This window comes from Salvia hispanica, chromosome 2 (genome assembly GCF_023119035.1).
Source record: "Salvia hispanica cultivar TCC Black 2014 chromosome 2, UniMelb_Shisp_WGS_1.0, whole genome shotgun sequence".
Classification (NCBI taxonomy): Eukaryota; Viridiplantae; Streptophyta; class Magnoliopsida; order Lamiales; family Lamiaceae; genus Salvia; species Salvia hispanica.
The window spans coordinates 20789575-20803662 of record NC_062966.1 but is presented as its reverse complement, the minus strand read 5'-3'; the positions used below and the strand labels follow the sequence as shown (position 1 = coordinate 20803662).

At 33.9% G+C, this 14088-nt stretch overlaps 2 protein-coding genes and 1 pseudogene across 2 annotated transcripts; 2 read left to right on the top strand and 1 right to left on the bottom strand.

Moving 5' to 3' along the window:
• The first annotated feature begins 77 nt into the window (after positions 1-77).
• LOC125204171 (probable inactive poly [ADP-ribose] polymerase SRO5) lies at positions 78-2122 on the top strand. The gene is made up of 6 exons (XM_048102744.1): positions 78-324; positions 543-1031; positions 1121-1356; positions 1447-1586; positions 1669-1764; positions 1882-2122. Exons 1-6 carry the CDS (start codon positions 293-295, stop codon positions 1897-1899), a joined length of 1011 nt encoding a protein of 336 aa, XP_047958701.1. The 5' UTR covers positions 78-292; the 3' UTR covers positions 1900-2122.
• LOC125206449 lies at positions 1944-4061 on the top strand (annotated as a pseudogene).
• A 730-nt stretch (positions 4062-4791) lies between these two features.
• Positions 4792-7283, bottom strand: LOC125206448 (protein FAR-RED IMPAIRED RESPONSE 1-like). Its single transcript, XM_048105702.1, has 3 exons — positions 7217-7283; positions 5283-7046; positions 4792-5156 (listed from the first exon to the last, which is right to left on the bottom strand). The coding sequence occupies exons 1-3, from the start codon at positions 7281-7283 to the stop codon at positions 4792-4794; spliced, it is 2196 nt and encodes a 731-aa protein (XP_047961659.1).
• Positions 7284-14088: the final 6805 nt, after the last annotated feature.

The following is a 14088-nucleotide window of genomic DNA, read 5'->3' as shown; positions in this document are numbered from 1 at the left end:
CAACAGCACCGCCATCAAACAATCTCTCTCCATAAAAAACCTCAACGCTAAGAAACACATAAGCTGACCGACCACCTTAAACTATAAAACCATCGGCTCCTCCAAATCCAATAAAAATTACTCACGCACTAAACCAGAGGCTGTGTTTTCCGTTGGCCCTCTTCTCTATATAGTATTATTTCATTCTACAGTATATATTTGTTTCCACCGTATTTCTTACCTATCCTCCACCAAACAAACCCTTCCCACTTTTGATTTCTGTTTTAATCTCGTAAAGTTTGAGTCTTGCAAAATGGGTTTCTCACTTCTTCAATCTTTCTTGAGGTATTGATTCATTTTAGACATAGATTTGCTTCTGTAGATTTTTTTTAGGTGTCGTTTTCAGAATCTAGCAATGGCCGCCCCAATTCCTCCAGCTAGTCTTAATTTATTAGGTTGCTGACTTTTTGAAAAATTAGACTTTTTCTAATCGATTAGCAAATTCTAGTTTTCCTACCTTGTTGGAAGTGTCGATCAAGCAAAACTCTTGTCGCGATGTGCAGCGAAAAATTCGACGACAATTTGATCTCTGGATCAAATCACGATTCAATCGAGAAGAAGAGCAAAAAACTGACGCTGTTTGAAGATCTCGTAGAAGATTCAGCCGCCTTGGATTCGAATTGTTACCCCTCCGACTGCGAGAGCGGCGTTTCCGGCGGCGAAAACGACCGAAATTCACAAGGGATTCATGGGATAATCGCGAAGAAGCTGGTGTCGAGCTTGAGCTCGAGCGGATTCGATGCAAGAGTTGAGGGGCTTCGTCGGATTGATTTCTCGAGCTTCACGAGCAGAGCAAAGCTTCAATCTTTCTGCATATATTCGAAGGCGGTTGAGATGAAGTGCAACGGCGATGCCAATGTGAGATACGCGTGGTTTGGAGCTTCTAAAGCTGAGATTACTGCGATTCTCTCTCACGGTTTCTCCCTTCCGACCAGCAATGGGACTCACGGATTTGGAGTTCATCTCTCCCCCGTTGATCATCCTGTTCATAGGTAATCATTATTTTACTATCATTGTTACTATTTGGCTTGTCTTTGTCTGGATTAGTTGATGTTAATGTTTGTTGTTTGTGTGTGTTCAGTTTGGCATTGGATGGTGCTGATGAGAATGGCCTAATGCACATGTTGCTTTGCCGGGTGATAATGGGGAAAATGGAGGCTGTTTTGAGTGGCTCCGATCAATACAATCCAAGCTGCGAAGAGTTTGATTCCGGATGCGATGATTTAGCCTCTCCTCGGAGATACATTGTGTGGTGTTCGCGGATGAACACTCACATCTTGCCCGAATACATGATCAGTTTCAAAGCATCGTATCAAGGTGAGGACTTTTAGACAACTGGTGTGGAGTTTATAGACTGAATTGGATCTTTTCATGTTCTCTTGTAAGTAACAACTAATCTGATTGCAGAAAAACAGAGGAAGTTGCAGCAGCCTCCGAGGGTTCCTAGGTCGGATTGGATGCCGTTCCCCAGTCTCATTGCAGCGATGTCCAAGTTCTTGCCTCGTGATGCCATTGAATCGATTTCGAAGCTTCATAGTGCCTACAGGGTATGGATTTTTCTTGATTTATGACTAGGGAAGTGTCTGATTTCTTCATGGTTTTGAACTTGGTTTGATCTTTGATTTGCAGAAGCAGAAGGTGACACGCCACGAAATGATTCGACGTGTGAGGGATATAGCAGGGGACAAGTTGCTGATGGCCATCATAAAATCTTATAGGAGCAAGGTATGCAGATGGAATTTGGCCTAACAAGAACTTGGTTTAATGTTGATGTCTGAGTTTGGTGATGTTCAGTTCTAGATTCTATTTCACTAAACTGGTGTTTGCTTATCTATGGTGCAGACAAAATCACATCTTTGAGCAAGTGAACAGAGCAAGTTTGAGTGAAGAATACTAGTTAGTTGATGGCGATTAGAAGTATTATGCGTGAAGTTGACAGCCTAACATAGATTGTACATACAATGAAGATCACTTAGAGTTCTTGATAGGGAGTAGTACTATTTACCTCAGGGGTTGTCATTTCTAGAATTATGTTTTGATAATTAGCTCAAGAATTTGAAGCGGTTGAAATTTTTACTTTGCATATTGCTACACTTATTAAGTCAGTTGCACGTCACCAATCAAGCAATTTTCACAATCATCTTATCCGTCTCATTTTCGGTGAAATATAATTTTACGATAAAACTGCGTGACCAAAATTTGGACAACCAAATTCTGGTTTAATATAAAAAAAACCGGTTTGTTTATAATGTCCGTTTTAATAGTAATTGCATTTACTTTGCTGCCCTTATAACAAAACTTTCCAAATTGGCGCCTGTTTTTCTTCGTTTTCCCTCTCTCTCTCATTTCATCTTTCCATGATTATTGATGTTAATGCCAACTGTCCAATACAATCATCCATATCTATATCTCTATTTCATGCGTTATTTTTTCAATTTTTCCTTTTCTTCCATTTTCTTCTCCCCATAAATTGCAACAACCACGTCCACAATTTTCCTATATTATCAGCAAAAATCCATATTTATTCTCTCTCCCCTCTCTCTCATTTCTTCTCCCACACCAATGGCAACAATTCATATATATTTATATACTCTAAGATTTAGTTTATTTAAGCAAAATAACTAAAAGTGTTAAAATTTATAGTAATAAAACCAAAAATATTTTTAAAAAAAGTGGTATTCTATTATAATAAAGATAAATATATATAAACTCTAAATACATAACACCCCTAAATTTTAATACTCCGTATGCCTAAATCAGTTTTGTTCACATTGATTTTGTTATTGGTTATAATATTATTTGATTACTAAATTATCCTTAAATACAAAATACCTAAATACTTCAATGTATCAAATATGCTATTTCAAATATGCAAATTTATTTGAATCAACATATACGTTAGATGACTAATTTTAAATTTACATGAAAATTTCTTTTCATCACATTTCCAACAAAATTCAATGAAAAAAGAATGAATTTGTTCATTCCCATTAAACAGCCAAACTTAGGATATTCTTCATATTGAATGGTCGTAAGCAAAAACTAATTCTCTTAGTTTTGAGTCAGTTCACCGCTGAGAATTGGAAGGAATATTGATAAACTTGTACTCCATAAATTATACATAATATTTTAATTATTTTAAATTTAAAACAAAATTATAGTAACTATTAAAATTAATCAGTCATCTCAGTGCCCGTATGTCGTGATTTGCTATCAATCTTTCTATGATAATGGTGCAATCTACATGATCTTGGAGTATATGGATGGAGGGTCTCTTGCAGATTTCCTTAAGAAAGTCAATAAAATCCCATAGCCTTATCTGGCTGCTATATGCAAACAATTACCGGCTATTGCGCATGTAATCACACCGTGTTCTCTATGTCTAATACTACTTGTTACGTTAAAATTCCCGCCATGCCATTATAGATACTCAAAGGTCTCTGGTATCTTCATCACGTACATATCATCCACAGGGACTTGAAACCTTCAAATTTGCTGATAAATCACAGAGGTGATTGCAAGATCACTGACTTTGGAATCAGTATAATACTTGCCAACACGCTGGGTCAAGCTAATACTTTCGTTGGTACTTACAACTACATGTCTGTGAGTACTCTTCCCATTACATGAGTTAACAATACCCACCGATATCATTGTCTTTCATGCTAATATCTTTCCTGTGATTATAAATATAAACGTGCTAACAAGTTTACTCACCTTCATCTCCAAATGTGTGCTCTTATCACTCTTATGTTGTATTTTTTATGCATAACCAAATTTTGTTCTGAACTCTCTATTTTTTATCTTCTGTGTGCTTAGCCTATAGTTATAAAAGTGACATCTGGAGCCTGGATTTGGTTCTCCTCGAGTGTGCAACAGGAGAATTTCCATATTCTGCACCTCAGGCAGAGGGATGGATCAATGTCTACTAGTTGATGGAAACCATTGTCAATAAGCCTGTGCCTCATCCATCTCCAGATCTATTTTCTCCGGAGTTCTGTTCATTTATTTCTGCATGGTAATACACTTAAATCTAATACTCCTACTTTTTGATTAAAAAAAAAAAATTCACCCAGGCTTGAAGTGTACTAAAAATGGTTTTAATACCATAGTGATTTATAATTTTACCTTACTCCTTGGAGTCACATTTCAGAAAAACAGAGATTTCCACAACTCATACTACAATGCAGAAAAATATTTGCAAAGGCTCAACATCCATACTGAAATTAAATCCAATCAAAATCACCTTATGAATAGAAATCAGAAAAGCAGTTATTTTGCAATTCATATAATGCAACCTTACTCCTTGGAGTTACATTTCAGAAAAACAGAGATTTCCACAACTCATACTACAATGCAGAAAGATAATTTGCAATTCATATAATGCAGAAAATATCTAGAGTCTAATCAAAATGGTGATTTTGAAGAAAGAGAGATTTTGCCAGGTTGACACAGTTCATAATGCAGAAAATCTCAATCATATGTAAAAAACATAAGGAACAGAATAAAACTTTAGATACATTCTTCCAAAGATAACAAGACCAAATTACTTAAATTTTGATATCAATAACATATGAAAAAACAAATGTTTCACAAGATGGATTTTCAAGACAAAAATAAATTGTTTCTGTCAAACTAAACAAAGCATATCAGAACAATCTCAAAGTAACTATTTCAAATTCCATACCACCAACTAAACTCGTGGCAATATAATGCATATGCCACATAGTTATAACACAAAATATAGGAATATCAACTTACAGAAGGACCACGAACTCCTCTTCGACCTCGACCACGACCACGACCACGACCTTTCCTATTTTCAGCTGGATCTTTAAATCGAGCAGTCCTCGGCCTTCCTTTGCGAGTGACAACAACTGGATCTAAAATAGGAATATCACTTGCATCAATTTCTATTGCTTCAGATGTATTTTGGCTTTGAAGAGAAATTGTGCCGGCAGGTTTCCATCTCTTAAGATCTCTTTGAATTTCTTTGAACTTATCTTTGACAAAACTGATTTTCTCCTCCGAATCAATTGCCAAATTGCTGCATTTTATAAACTCTTGTTCCATCTCTTGAAATTGTTTATACTCCTTGGACATGTATGGATATGCACCTGCAAAAGAAATGCTAAAATGTGGCCTATATACATCCTTCCGCCATCGCCGCAAAATATATCTTTCGCTGACATGATCAATTTTTTTGAATACCAAAACCTTCAATATATGACAGCAGAAAATACCTTTGTTCTCGAATTTCTTGCAATTGCAATCAAAATAGCCCCCAGCAGGCCGATGCTCAACCATGAAATGTAGCTCGCTGGGAGAGGGATACTTACTCGATGTACGTGTCTCAGTAATATCATATCTATCCATTGAGCTACTATCTGACTCCAACAAAATGAGATTGCAATTCCAAATCTTTTTAACTTGTTTCTGAAGAAGCTCCATGATATTATTAGTGTATACCTTAGCAAATTGTGATTCCCACTTAAACTCTGACACACAAGTGATAGGCCTGCACTTCGTCGAATATTCAGCTTGAAGCTCTTTCCGAATCTTATCGATGATACAAATCTCATATTGCTCAACAAAGATTTTCAAAGTACTCCTCGAATTGATGTAATTATCGAAGAATGCATGCATTGACTCACTTCTTTGAGTCGACATCATGCCAGCCCAAAAGATGTGCTTTGAGTATACTGGCACCCAACTTTGCCTTATTTCATATAAGTTTTTTATCCAACTATTTTCATGTAAGTTATACTTAACTTGAAAATCGAGCCAATTCTTTTCAAATTCCGGAATACTAAAACTGCCATGTATCACTCGATTGAAATCTAAACAAGCCATTTCAAAATTAGCGATACCTCTGAATTTCTTGGAGCTCTTCGAAACAATATGCCATAAACAGAAGCGGTGGATACTGTCAGGCAATACTTCTCTCAATGCAATCGTAATGCTTTCATCTTGATCACTCAAAATTGTCGTTGGTTGAACACTTCCCATTGCGTCCAGCCAATTCCTGAAGAACCATTTGAATGATTCTGCACGCTCGTCGTTCAATAGACAACATCCTAATAGAATGGAGTGGTGGTGATGATTAACCCCTACAACAGTTCCAAAAGGCATATTGTATTGATTGACGAGATAAGTCATGTCAAAGCTCACGACGTCGTGGAAATCCTGGTATGCAGCCCGACTCCGCGGATGAATCCACATGACATGGCGAAGTCTAGAATCATCACCAATATCGATCAGATAAAAGAAGTCTCTATCATTTTGCTGCGGCCTCTTAAACATCTTTTGAATGGCATTAGCATCTCCATCTCCTAGTCTTAGCCTCCGCATTTTGTCAACATGATTTCTGCAATCTCTCGTCGAAGCTCCTAAATTAGATGGCCCGCCGGCAAGAACTTCCATCGTTCTTACACTCTTACATAACCTTGATCCTGCACGATCATATGCCTCTAAAAGGACCTTCAAATGAGTTGTCAGGTGCCTATGTGCCGGCATAAATTCTGAAAGTTGTGGCTCTAGATCGTGGTTATGCTCATTGCAAAATGTTGAAATCTTCCAATTGCCGTTGTCCTGTTTTATCGCATTCAAACGAGCAGTACAATTGATTTTCTTAGTGTATTTCTTTACATTTGGCTTTCGGGCCCTTCCGCATGCGAGCAAAAGATACTTATCATCACGTGCAGTTCTTGTTATAATACTAAATCCCTTTACCTTCGCAAAAGCTTGATATGTTGCAAAGAGCCGTTCTCTACTTTCAAACTCTAAACCAGATTGAGGCCCATTTTTCATGAACTCTTCACATGCATGCTTATCAGCTCCAAATAAATCTTCTTCATCCTCCATATTCTCATCTCCATCTTCTTCAATTTGGTTTGAAAGTTCATAGGAATCTCCATCATCTTCATTCATAACTTCATGCTCCATGCTATTTTCGCTTTCGGCGGAAGATCCAAAAAGTTCATGCATCATATCCCTTCTAACAGCATCTATAATTTAAAAAAAAAAGTTTTTGCATTAGCAACAAAGAGGACAATACTAGAATAATCTTGTGTCTCATTTCATATAAAACTTCTAACACATAAACTCATTATTCAATCCTGTGTCTTATTTCATACATAAAAGTTTAGACTAATGACAACGACAACCATAAACTTACCACCAGTTGAAAGTGGAGTCTCCGGGTTCGCATGATAATCTTGAGTCGAAGTTGTTGGGGATGCCATTCCTCACCTCACTGTCCAAAGAAAAACTTCTTGTGAAGAAATTTAGCAGATTCCAGAAAAAGAATAAAAATGGGTATGCTATGGAGCTTTAACTTTCTGTAATAGTGAAAAAAAGAAAAGGAGGGAAGGAAGCAGAAGACGAGCAGATTTTAGTTGCCGTCTTTTCAATGAACATTGTTTATTGATTATATTTGAATAATTTTATTACATGGAGTAGTTTTTATTTTTTAATTGTTTATATTGGTTGATAAGGCTAATTTCATGCATCGGTATGTGCAAAGTAATGTTATAATTTGCTGGGTCTAACACGTTTACTAAGCCAGGTGCGTGAAGAAAATGGCTAGATCGAGGAAGTTATGGAGGAGATGGTCTAGCAGGAGAATGGAACGAAATGAGCAGGAATTACGAGGAAATTGGCGTGATAAAGGGAGTCTACAGCTGAGGGCAACAAAGTCATTATCAATTCCTCGCTGGACCCACTAAAACGCCTATAAATAGAGAGGAGCATGCAGCGCAAGGGAGAGTTTTTTACTCTTCTTAGCTCATACATTTACACACACACTTGGGAAAAATTCTGGGGATAATCGTGATAGGGGGGTACTTTCTAAAGATCTCGAGTTTGGTAACACCGTCCTAGTGAGGGCGAAGATACAATTGTTTTAATTTCAGCTGTTTTTGCTAGTTTCCACCGTCGAACTTCACTTTTGGGAGTCGACTTTGATGTTGATGATGTTTAACTGCTTATCGCTCATGGATCTGAGTTTAGCTGTTTAATTTCAAGTTATTTTGCTTAGATCTCTCTGCTGTTAGCGTAATTCTTAAATTGCTATGTCGATCTCTGCTTATTTCGTTATTGAGGTGTTTGATGTGGAGTTTGGTGACAGATCTGTGGTTGATTGAGTGTTCGGAGCTTAAATTTGTAAATCTGACGTGATGGAGAATTTCTTCTGTTTGGAGTCCGTGTCGGACGCTTGGATCCGGAGTGGATTTAGCGTCTGAAGTTGGTTTTGGCGTGTGAAAGAAACAGTAGTTGATAGACTTGTTTTATTTCCTTTGTTTTCTATTCCACTTCGTCTAGGTATGCAGATCTGTTAAGTTCTTCGTTATTTATGCATAGATTTGATTTCAAGTTAGTAGCCCTGTTTTTTATTTGCTTATGTGTTTTCTCAAGAAGTTTTATGCGAATTTGGTTGTAGAAGACGATGTCACTGTCAGTTAGTACGAGAGTTAGTTATTCTGCCACTTTCCAGTCGTACTCTGCTTTTTCTTAGATGTGGTCCCACCGTAGAATTATCTCCTAGGTCTAGCTGTTAGGTTAAGTTTCTTTCTAATATTCCCAAGTCAAGTTAATTTTAATTTTCCTCAACCCAAGAAAATGCGTGGCAGCAGCCAACACCAAAAATACTCCCAAATCCTTGATTACGAGTCTTACGCATCCTTCTCTGTGGGATCGATCCCTACTTCCCTATACTAGGTTTAGTAAAGTGGTTGAGGGTTTTTGAAGCGGGGAAGTACTTGTGTGTCCGACGACCGGGATTCCGCACAACCTACGAGTTCCTAGACCAAGTGATCTAGTGGACTTGCTGGATCTGGGGAACCTGCCTTATTTGAATATCGCAACACTGCACACACACTACACTTGTACTGTCACATCCCAAGTAGCTTCATTGGTCTAGGAGTATATTAGAAAAAATCATCGCTTCTTCGATTATTGAATACTTGAATTATGATTAAATTCTGTGCTAATTCATGCTCATATTAAATTTTATTGTTGTAGGAGTATATTATTAAAAAATCGTTATGTTTATTTCATATGTATTTCATTAATGAATCTCAATTATGTGGAATTACACATTAATTATTCTCCAACGTATTTTTCGAATATATTCCCTTATGTTTGGATTTTAGATCTATGGAGAGGTATTTTCGAAAATATATTGTGGTTCTTCTAGTGCTACTGTAAATCAAGAAAAAAAAAGTTGATTCATATTTGGACGAGATTGAAATTAATACAAAATTTTACAAATAGTTTTAATCATGTGAAAGGATTCTAAGTCGTTTTTTAAATATGGATATCCGTATGAATCTACTATCGCTCGCATGGAAAGATAATATCCCTTAAATTATAATGTATTTTTATAATATTAATTATTTAAGGAAAATTGGTCTTTAAAACCATGAACTTTGTCTAAAATTTGGTATTTCCCATAAATTTTGAAATTGGTAATATCATAAATTGACTATTGAGTATAGTTTAATTTATATAGAAATGAGAACGTGCTAGATTTAACTCACTCTAAGCAAAACAAACACAATTATAACAAAAATTATTCGAAAAATTCATACTCCAATTATTAGAACATGATATATTGTGATTTTTTAAACTCATTTCATCCCATAGAAATAGATCATATTTCATTTTTCATTCATGCCATAAAAATATTCCTTATCTAATATGGTAGTAACTTTTTTTTACTTTTTTTTTTAATGTGCCTTACAATCAAATTACTTTTTAATATGTTTATGATTTAATAGTGTAGAAATTTAATTAGTGATTATTCTCATCTAACCCCTTTAAAAAACGTTTGTATTTGATTAAATAAATTTTGAATACATTTAAGAGGTTTGTGTTAAAATAACAACACCTCTTAAAGTGACACAGTGACATTACATATACAGGAATATTATAAACGCTACACAGCTATACTATAAACGATACACAGCTATACTATGAACGATACACAACAATCTATAGATTGTTGTATAGCGTGTTGGATATTGTTGGCCGAGAAAAATTGATGTATATAGTGTAGCATATTGCTGGCCTTTTTTTGTTAGGCCTTTTTTTTCCACGTGACAGCTTATTATTCGTCCACGTGTACAAATGATTGGTTAGAAATGATGGTATGATGTTATTTTAAGAGGTGGTGGCAACTAACACTCCACCATTTAAGATGATCTAATATTACAAACAAAATAGATCAATTAGTAATTTATTTCCATCCAACCTTTGTTTTATTTGGTTCGTAAGAGAAATACTAACGACATTAGTCTCGATTGAGATCCAATGTTGAAAATAGATAAATCAAACCTCCTCATTGCCATTTAATGTTGCAACATAAATAAAACAATTAGTAAATTATTGTCATCTAGTAACTATTTTATTTGTAACAAAAATATAAATGAAATTAGTCTTGATTGTTGCAAAATAGATGGATCAATTAGTGATTTAATATAAATAAAAACACTAATGACATTGTCTTCATTTATTAGAGAAATCTTAATAACAATATTCTTTGGTTAAATGGAATTTTGAATGTGCTTGTTATCTGATATTGCAAATAAATTTATTCTCATCCCAACCCCTTATTAGTACTTGACTAAATAATTTTTTGAATATACTTATGATCTAATATTACAAACAAGATAGATTTAATGACAAAATGATAAGAAACAAATGAATAAACCAAAATATAGAATAATAAGTTTTTTTTTTTATCATCCTGTTCATTTAATTGAAATATGATTAAAATAAGTTAGTGGAATGTGTGACCTATATATCATTTATAGTAAAAGTGAACTGAAACTTTTATTTACGAGCAGACCAAAATCATAAAACAATTATCATATTCATAAACAGAGGAAGTATCCTTTTTTTTTATATATAAAAATAACAAAACTAGCTAAAAGAACAAGTAATTTATAATATATTAACATTATATGAGTATGTTTATTGGTATGACGTTGCACAAACTCTTTATAATATCACATCATAAAATTATAAATATGAGTTATGTATAAGGACGGAATCAGAATTTTATATAAGCCGGTGTTAATATGATAAAATTAAAAGTTCAAAATTTAATAAACTTATTTCAAACATTATGAAACTGACCAAAATTTTACTAAGTTTTTTAATTTGAACGAATATTATTCCATATAAAATTATACGAAAATTTTGTATTTGAAATTCAATTTGTAATTGTGTTTTCATAATGCCATAAAATCTTAATATAAATAAAAAGGTAAGAATAGTAAAAGATGAAAATTATGTAGTCTAATAAAAAATAAAACCATGTGATTTTATATTATTTAAATGACTACTAACATTATATACTCCCTCCGTCCCAGTTTAAGCGACGCATTTTGCCATAAAAGTCCGTCCCAATTTAGGAGTCACGTTTAGAATCTTCCATATTTGGACATAAAATTTTACCCCATTATTCATCAAAATTACACCCAAATGCCATTATCTACGTAAAAATAAATAAAAAAAAATGAAAAACCAAAAAGTCAAATCATCTGACTTTCCACCAACTCACTTCATTTATTACACACTCCATCAGTGTCTTGAAAACCGGACCGCACCGGCTGGTCGAACCGGTTCGACAGCGAACCTGCGTCCATTACAGTCTGGTTCATCGCATAAAACCGCCAACACATTGAGCCGTTTTGAACCGGATGAGCCGGCCGATTCGACCATGAACCGCTGGCCTGTTGGACCGGTTTTGTTTATTATATTTCAGTAAACTAATTTATAATATTGTTTATTATTTTTTCAAACCAACTAATTTATTCGGATCAGAAGAAAGAGAAAAAATTATAGAAAGAGATAAATATATTTATATAAAAAATCGAATAAGAGAACAAAATTATGATGATATTCCATGTCATCTGTCGCTTACAAGGTGCTCACCTAAAGGTCCGCAGCACATCAATCCTCTATATATAGTTATGTATAATTTTTAGAGTGAACTTAAAAAATGGTCCCTGGACTATGGGTTTATCTCGCTCATAGTCCCTTGACTTTAAAAATATCGCCAGTAGTCCCTGGACTAAGGGTTTATCTCGAAATTGGTCCTTTTGACTTTTTTTTTTTTACGAAAATGCCTATTTGAGGGGCTTTGAGGATTTTGGACAATTTGGTCTTTTTACACTTTTAACATTTTAAATCTGATATTATTTCAGTTATGTACTAAATTTGATATTATTTCAAAATTATCAGTCTTCTTCCATTTTGTCATCCTTCACTTTGTTTTTTATTTCAATATTATATTTAATTTTATAAAATTAAATTTTAAATTTTAATTTTTAAATATCAATAAAATTTTTAATTAAACTATTAATTCATAGACACTATAAATATTGATTAAAACTATTAATTTTTGTTATTTAATATAATATTCAGCTGAATTGAAGAAGTACACACAAATAATATTAATCATGATGGAAAAATAAGAGCTATTCTATTTAGCCTTCGTTCGGTTGTTATAATTGCTTGTGATTGAATATTATGAAGTTGACTAAAAATTTGATTCTACTAAAATTTTTATATAGGAGTATTTTTGTTGAAAATTACTAGTAAATTTTGATTGTTTTCAAATTAATAAACGAAAATTATATTAGTCATACATTAGATGCATATTTATTTCAGAATAAATCGTGTTATATGAAATATTTATGATTAAAGCTATTAAATATTGATTATGACTATTATTTTTTTATTTTATAATTCACTAAATTTTAATGTTATAAATATAAATTTTGATAAAATTCAACCATATCTTGTTACAAATTTATATATATTTAAGGGTTTTTGGCTTTTTAAACCAAAACCTTTCCCCGAATTCCGGTTTTTCCCATGAACTATGAGATTTGTTTTTAAAACCACGAACTTTCATTTCGTTGGGATTTTCCCTCGGCGGGTCAACAACGAAACCCGGGTTGTCTACGTGTCAATTTTAATCCTATTTGTCATTAAATTGATTACTTAGATCATATTTGGCACAATAATACATACAGTCACAATTATTACATAACAAATGACAACTTTTGAATAAACAAAACACAACTTTAACATTTTGAATTATGCTATTCGGGTCGGAAATGTGCTATTCGGGTCGGGTTGGGAAAATCCTAACGAAATGAAAGTTCGTGGTTTTAAAAACAAATCTCATAGTTCATGGGAAAAACCGGAATTCACGGAAAGATTTTGGTTTAAAAAGCCAAAAACCCTATATTTAATTGTATATGCTATAGTAAAACGGTCCGACCAGTTGAACCGTGAACTAGTAGCTTTGCCGGTTCGCTTACCAGTCTGGTTTTCAAAACATTGCACTCCACCAACTCACTTCATTTAGTACACACTCCATCAATTTCTTAAAACTCGTGTCATAAATTATTCTAACTCCTAAACTGGGGACGGATGGAGTATTACATAATTGTGATATTATGGAGATACTTAAAATAATTTGTTAATTATGAAGTATAAATTAATTATTGAACTATAAATGCAAGAAAAATTAGCAAATACAATTATTCCAAAAATAAAAAAATAGGAGTACAAATTTGAGTACTCCCAAATCTCTCGAAACACACAAAATATTACTAAGAATTACTCCATCGGTCCCCGATTAAGAGTCACACTTTTCCATTTCAGTCCGTCCCTAATTAAGAGTCCTACTTCATTTTTACCATAAATAGTAAGTAGGTATCACATTCCACTAACTCAATTCACTCACATTTTATTATAAAATCAATATAAATAATGGGTCTCACATTCCACTAACTTATTTAACCAACTTTTCTTTACATTTTTCTTAAAATCTGTGCCCAGTCAAAGTGTGACTCCTAATCGGGGACGGAGGCAGAGCATAGAGTAGTATACTTTATAGTAACGTTTTCCCTAGATAAAACAGTCAAGCTCTAAATCTACCCTATTTTTTCACTTTTGTCTTCTTCTCCCTCTCTCCACCTTCCTCCCTTCTCCTTTCTGAAAAAAAAGTGTTGACAGTGGCAGCCATGA

What these genes read in the sequence shown, in the direction of transcription:
- LOC125204171 (XM_048102744.1), top strand. Translation starts at nt 293, where the DNA reads ATGGGTTTCTCACTTCTTCAATCTTTCTTGAG. An exon ending in CTTCTTCAATCTTTCTTGAG is followed by an intron (nt 325 to 542) that starts GTATTGATTCAT and finishes CGCGATGTGCAG; the next exon opens with CGAAAAATTCGACGACAATT. An exon ending in GTTGATCATCCTGTTCATAG is followed by an intron (nt 1,032 to 1,120) that starts GTAATCATTATT and finishes GTGTGTGTTCAG; the next exon opens with TTTGGCATTGGATGGTGCTG.
- LOC125206448 (XM_048105702.1), bottom strand. Translation starts at nt 7,283, where the DNA reads ATGGCATCCCCAACAACTTCGACTCAAGATTATCATGCGAACCCGGAG. An exon ending in GACTCCACTTTCAACTGGTG is followed by an intron (nt 7,047 to 7,216) that starts GTAAGTTTATGG and finishes TTTAAATTATAG; the next exon opens with ATGCTGTTAGAAGGGATATG. An exon ending in CAAGAAATTCGAGAACAAAG is followed by an intron (nt 5,157 to 5,282) that starts GTATTTTCTGCT and finishes TTTCTTTTGCAG; the next exon opens with GTGCATATCCATACATGTCC.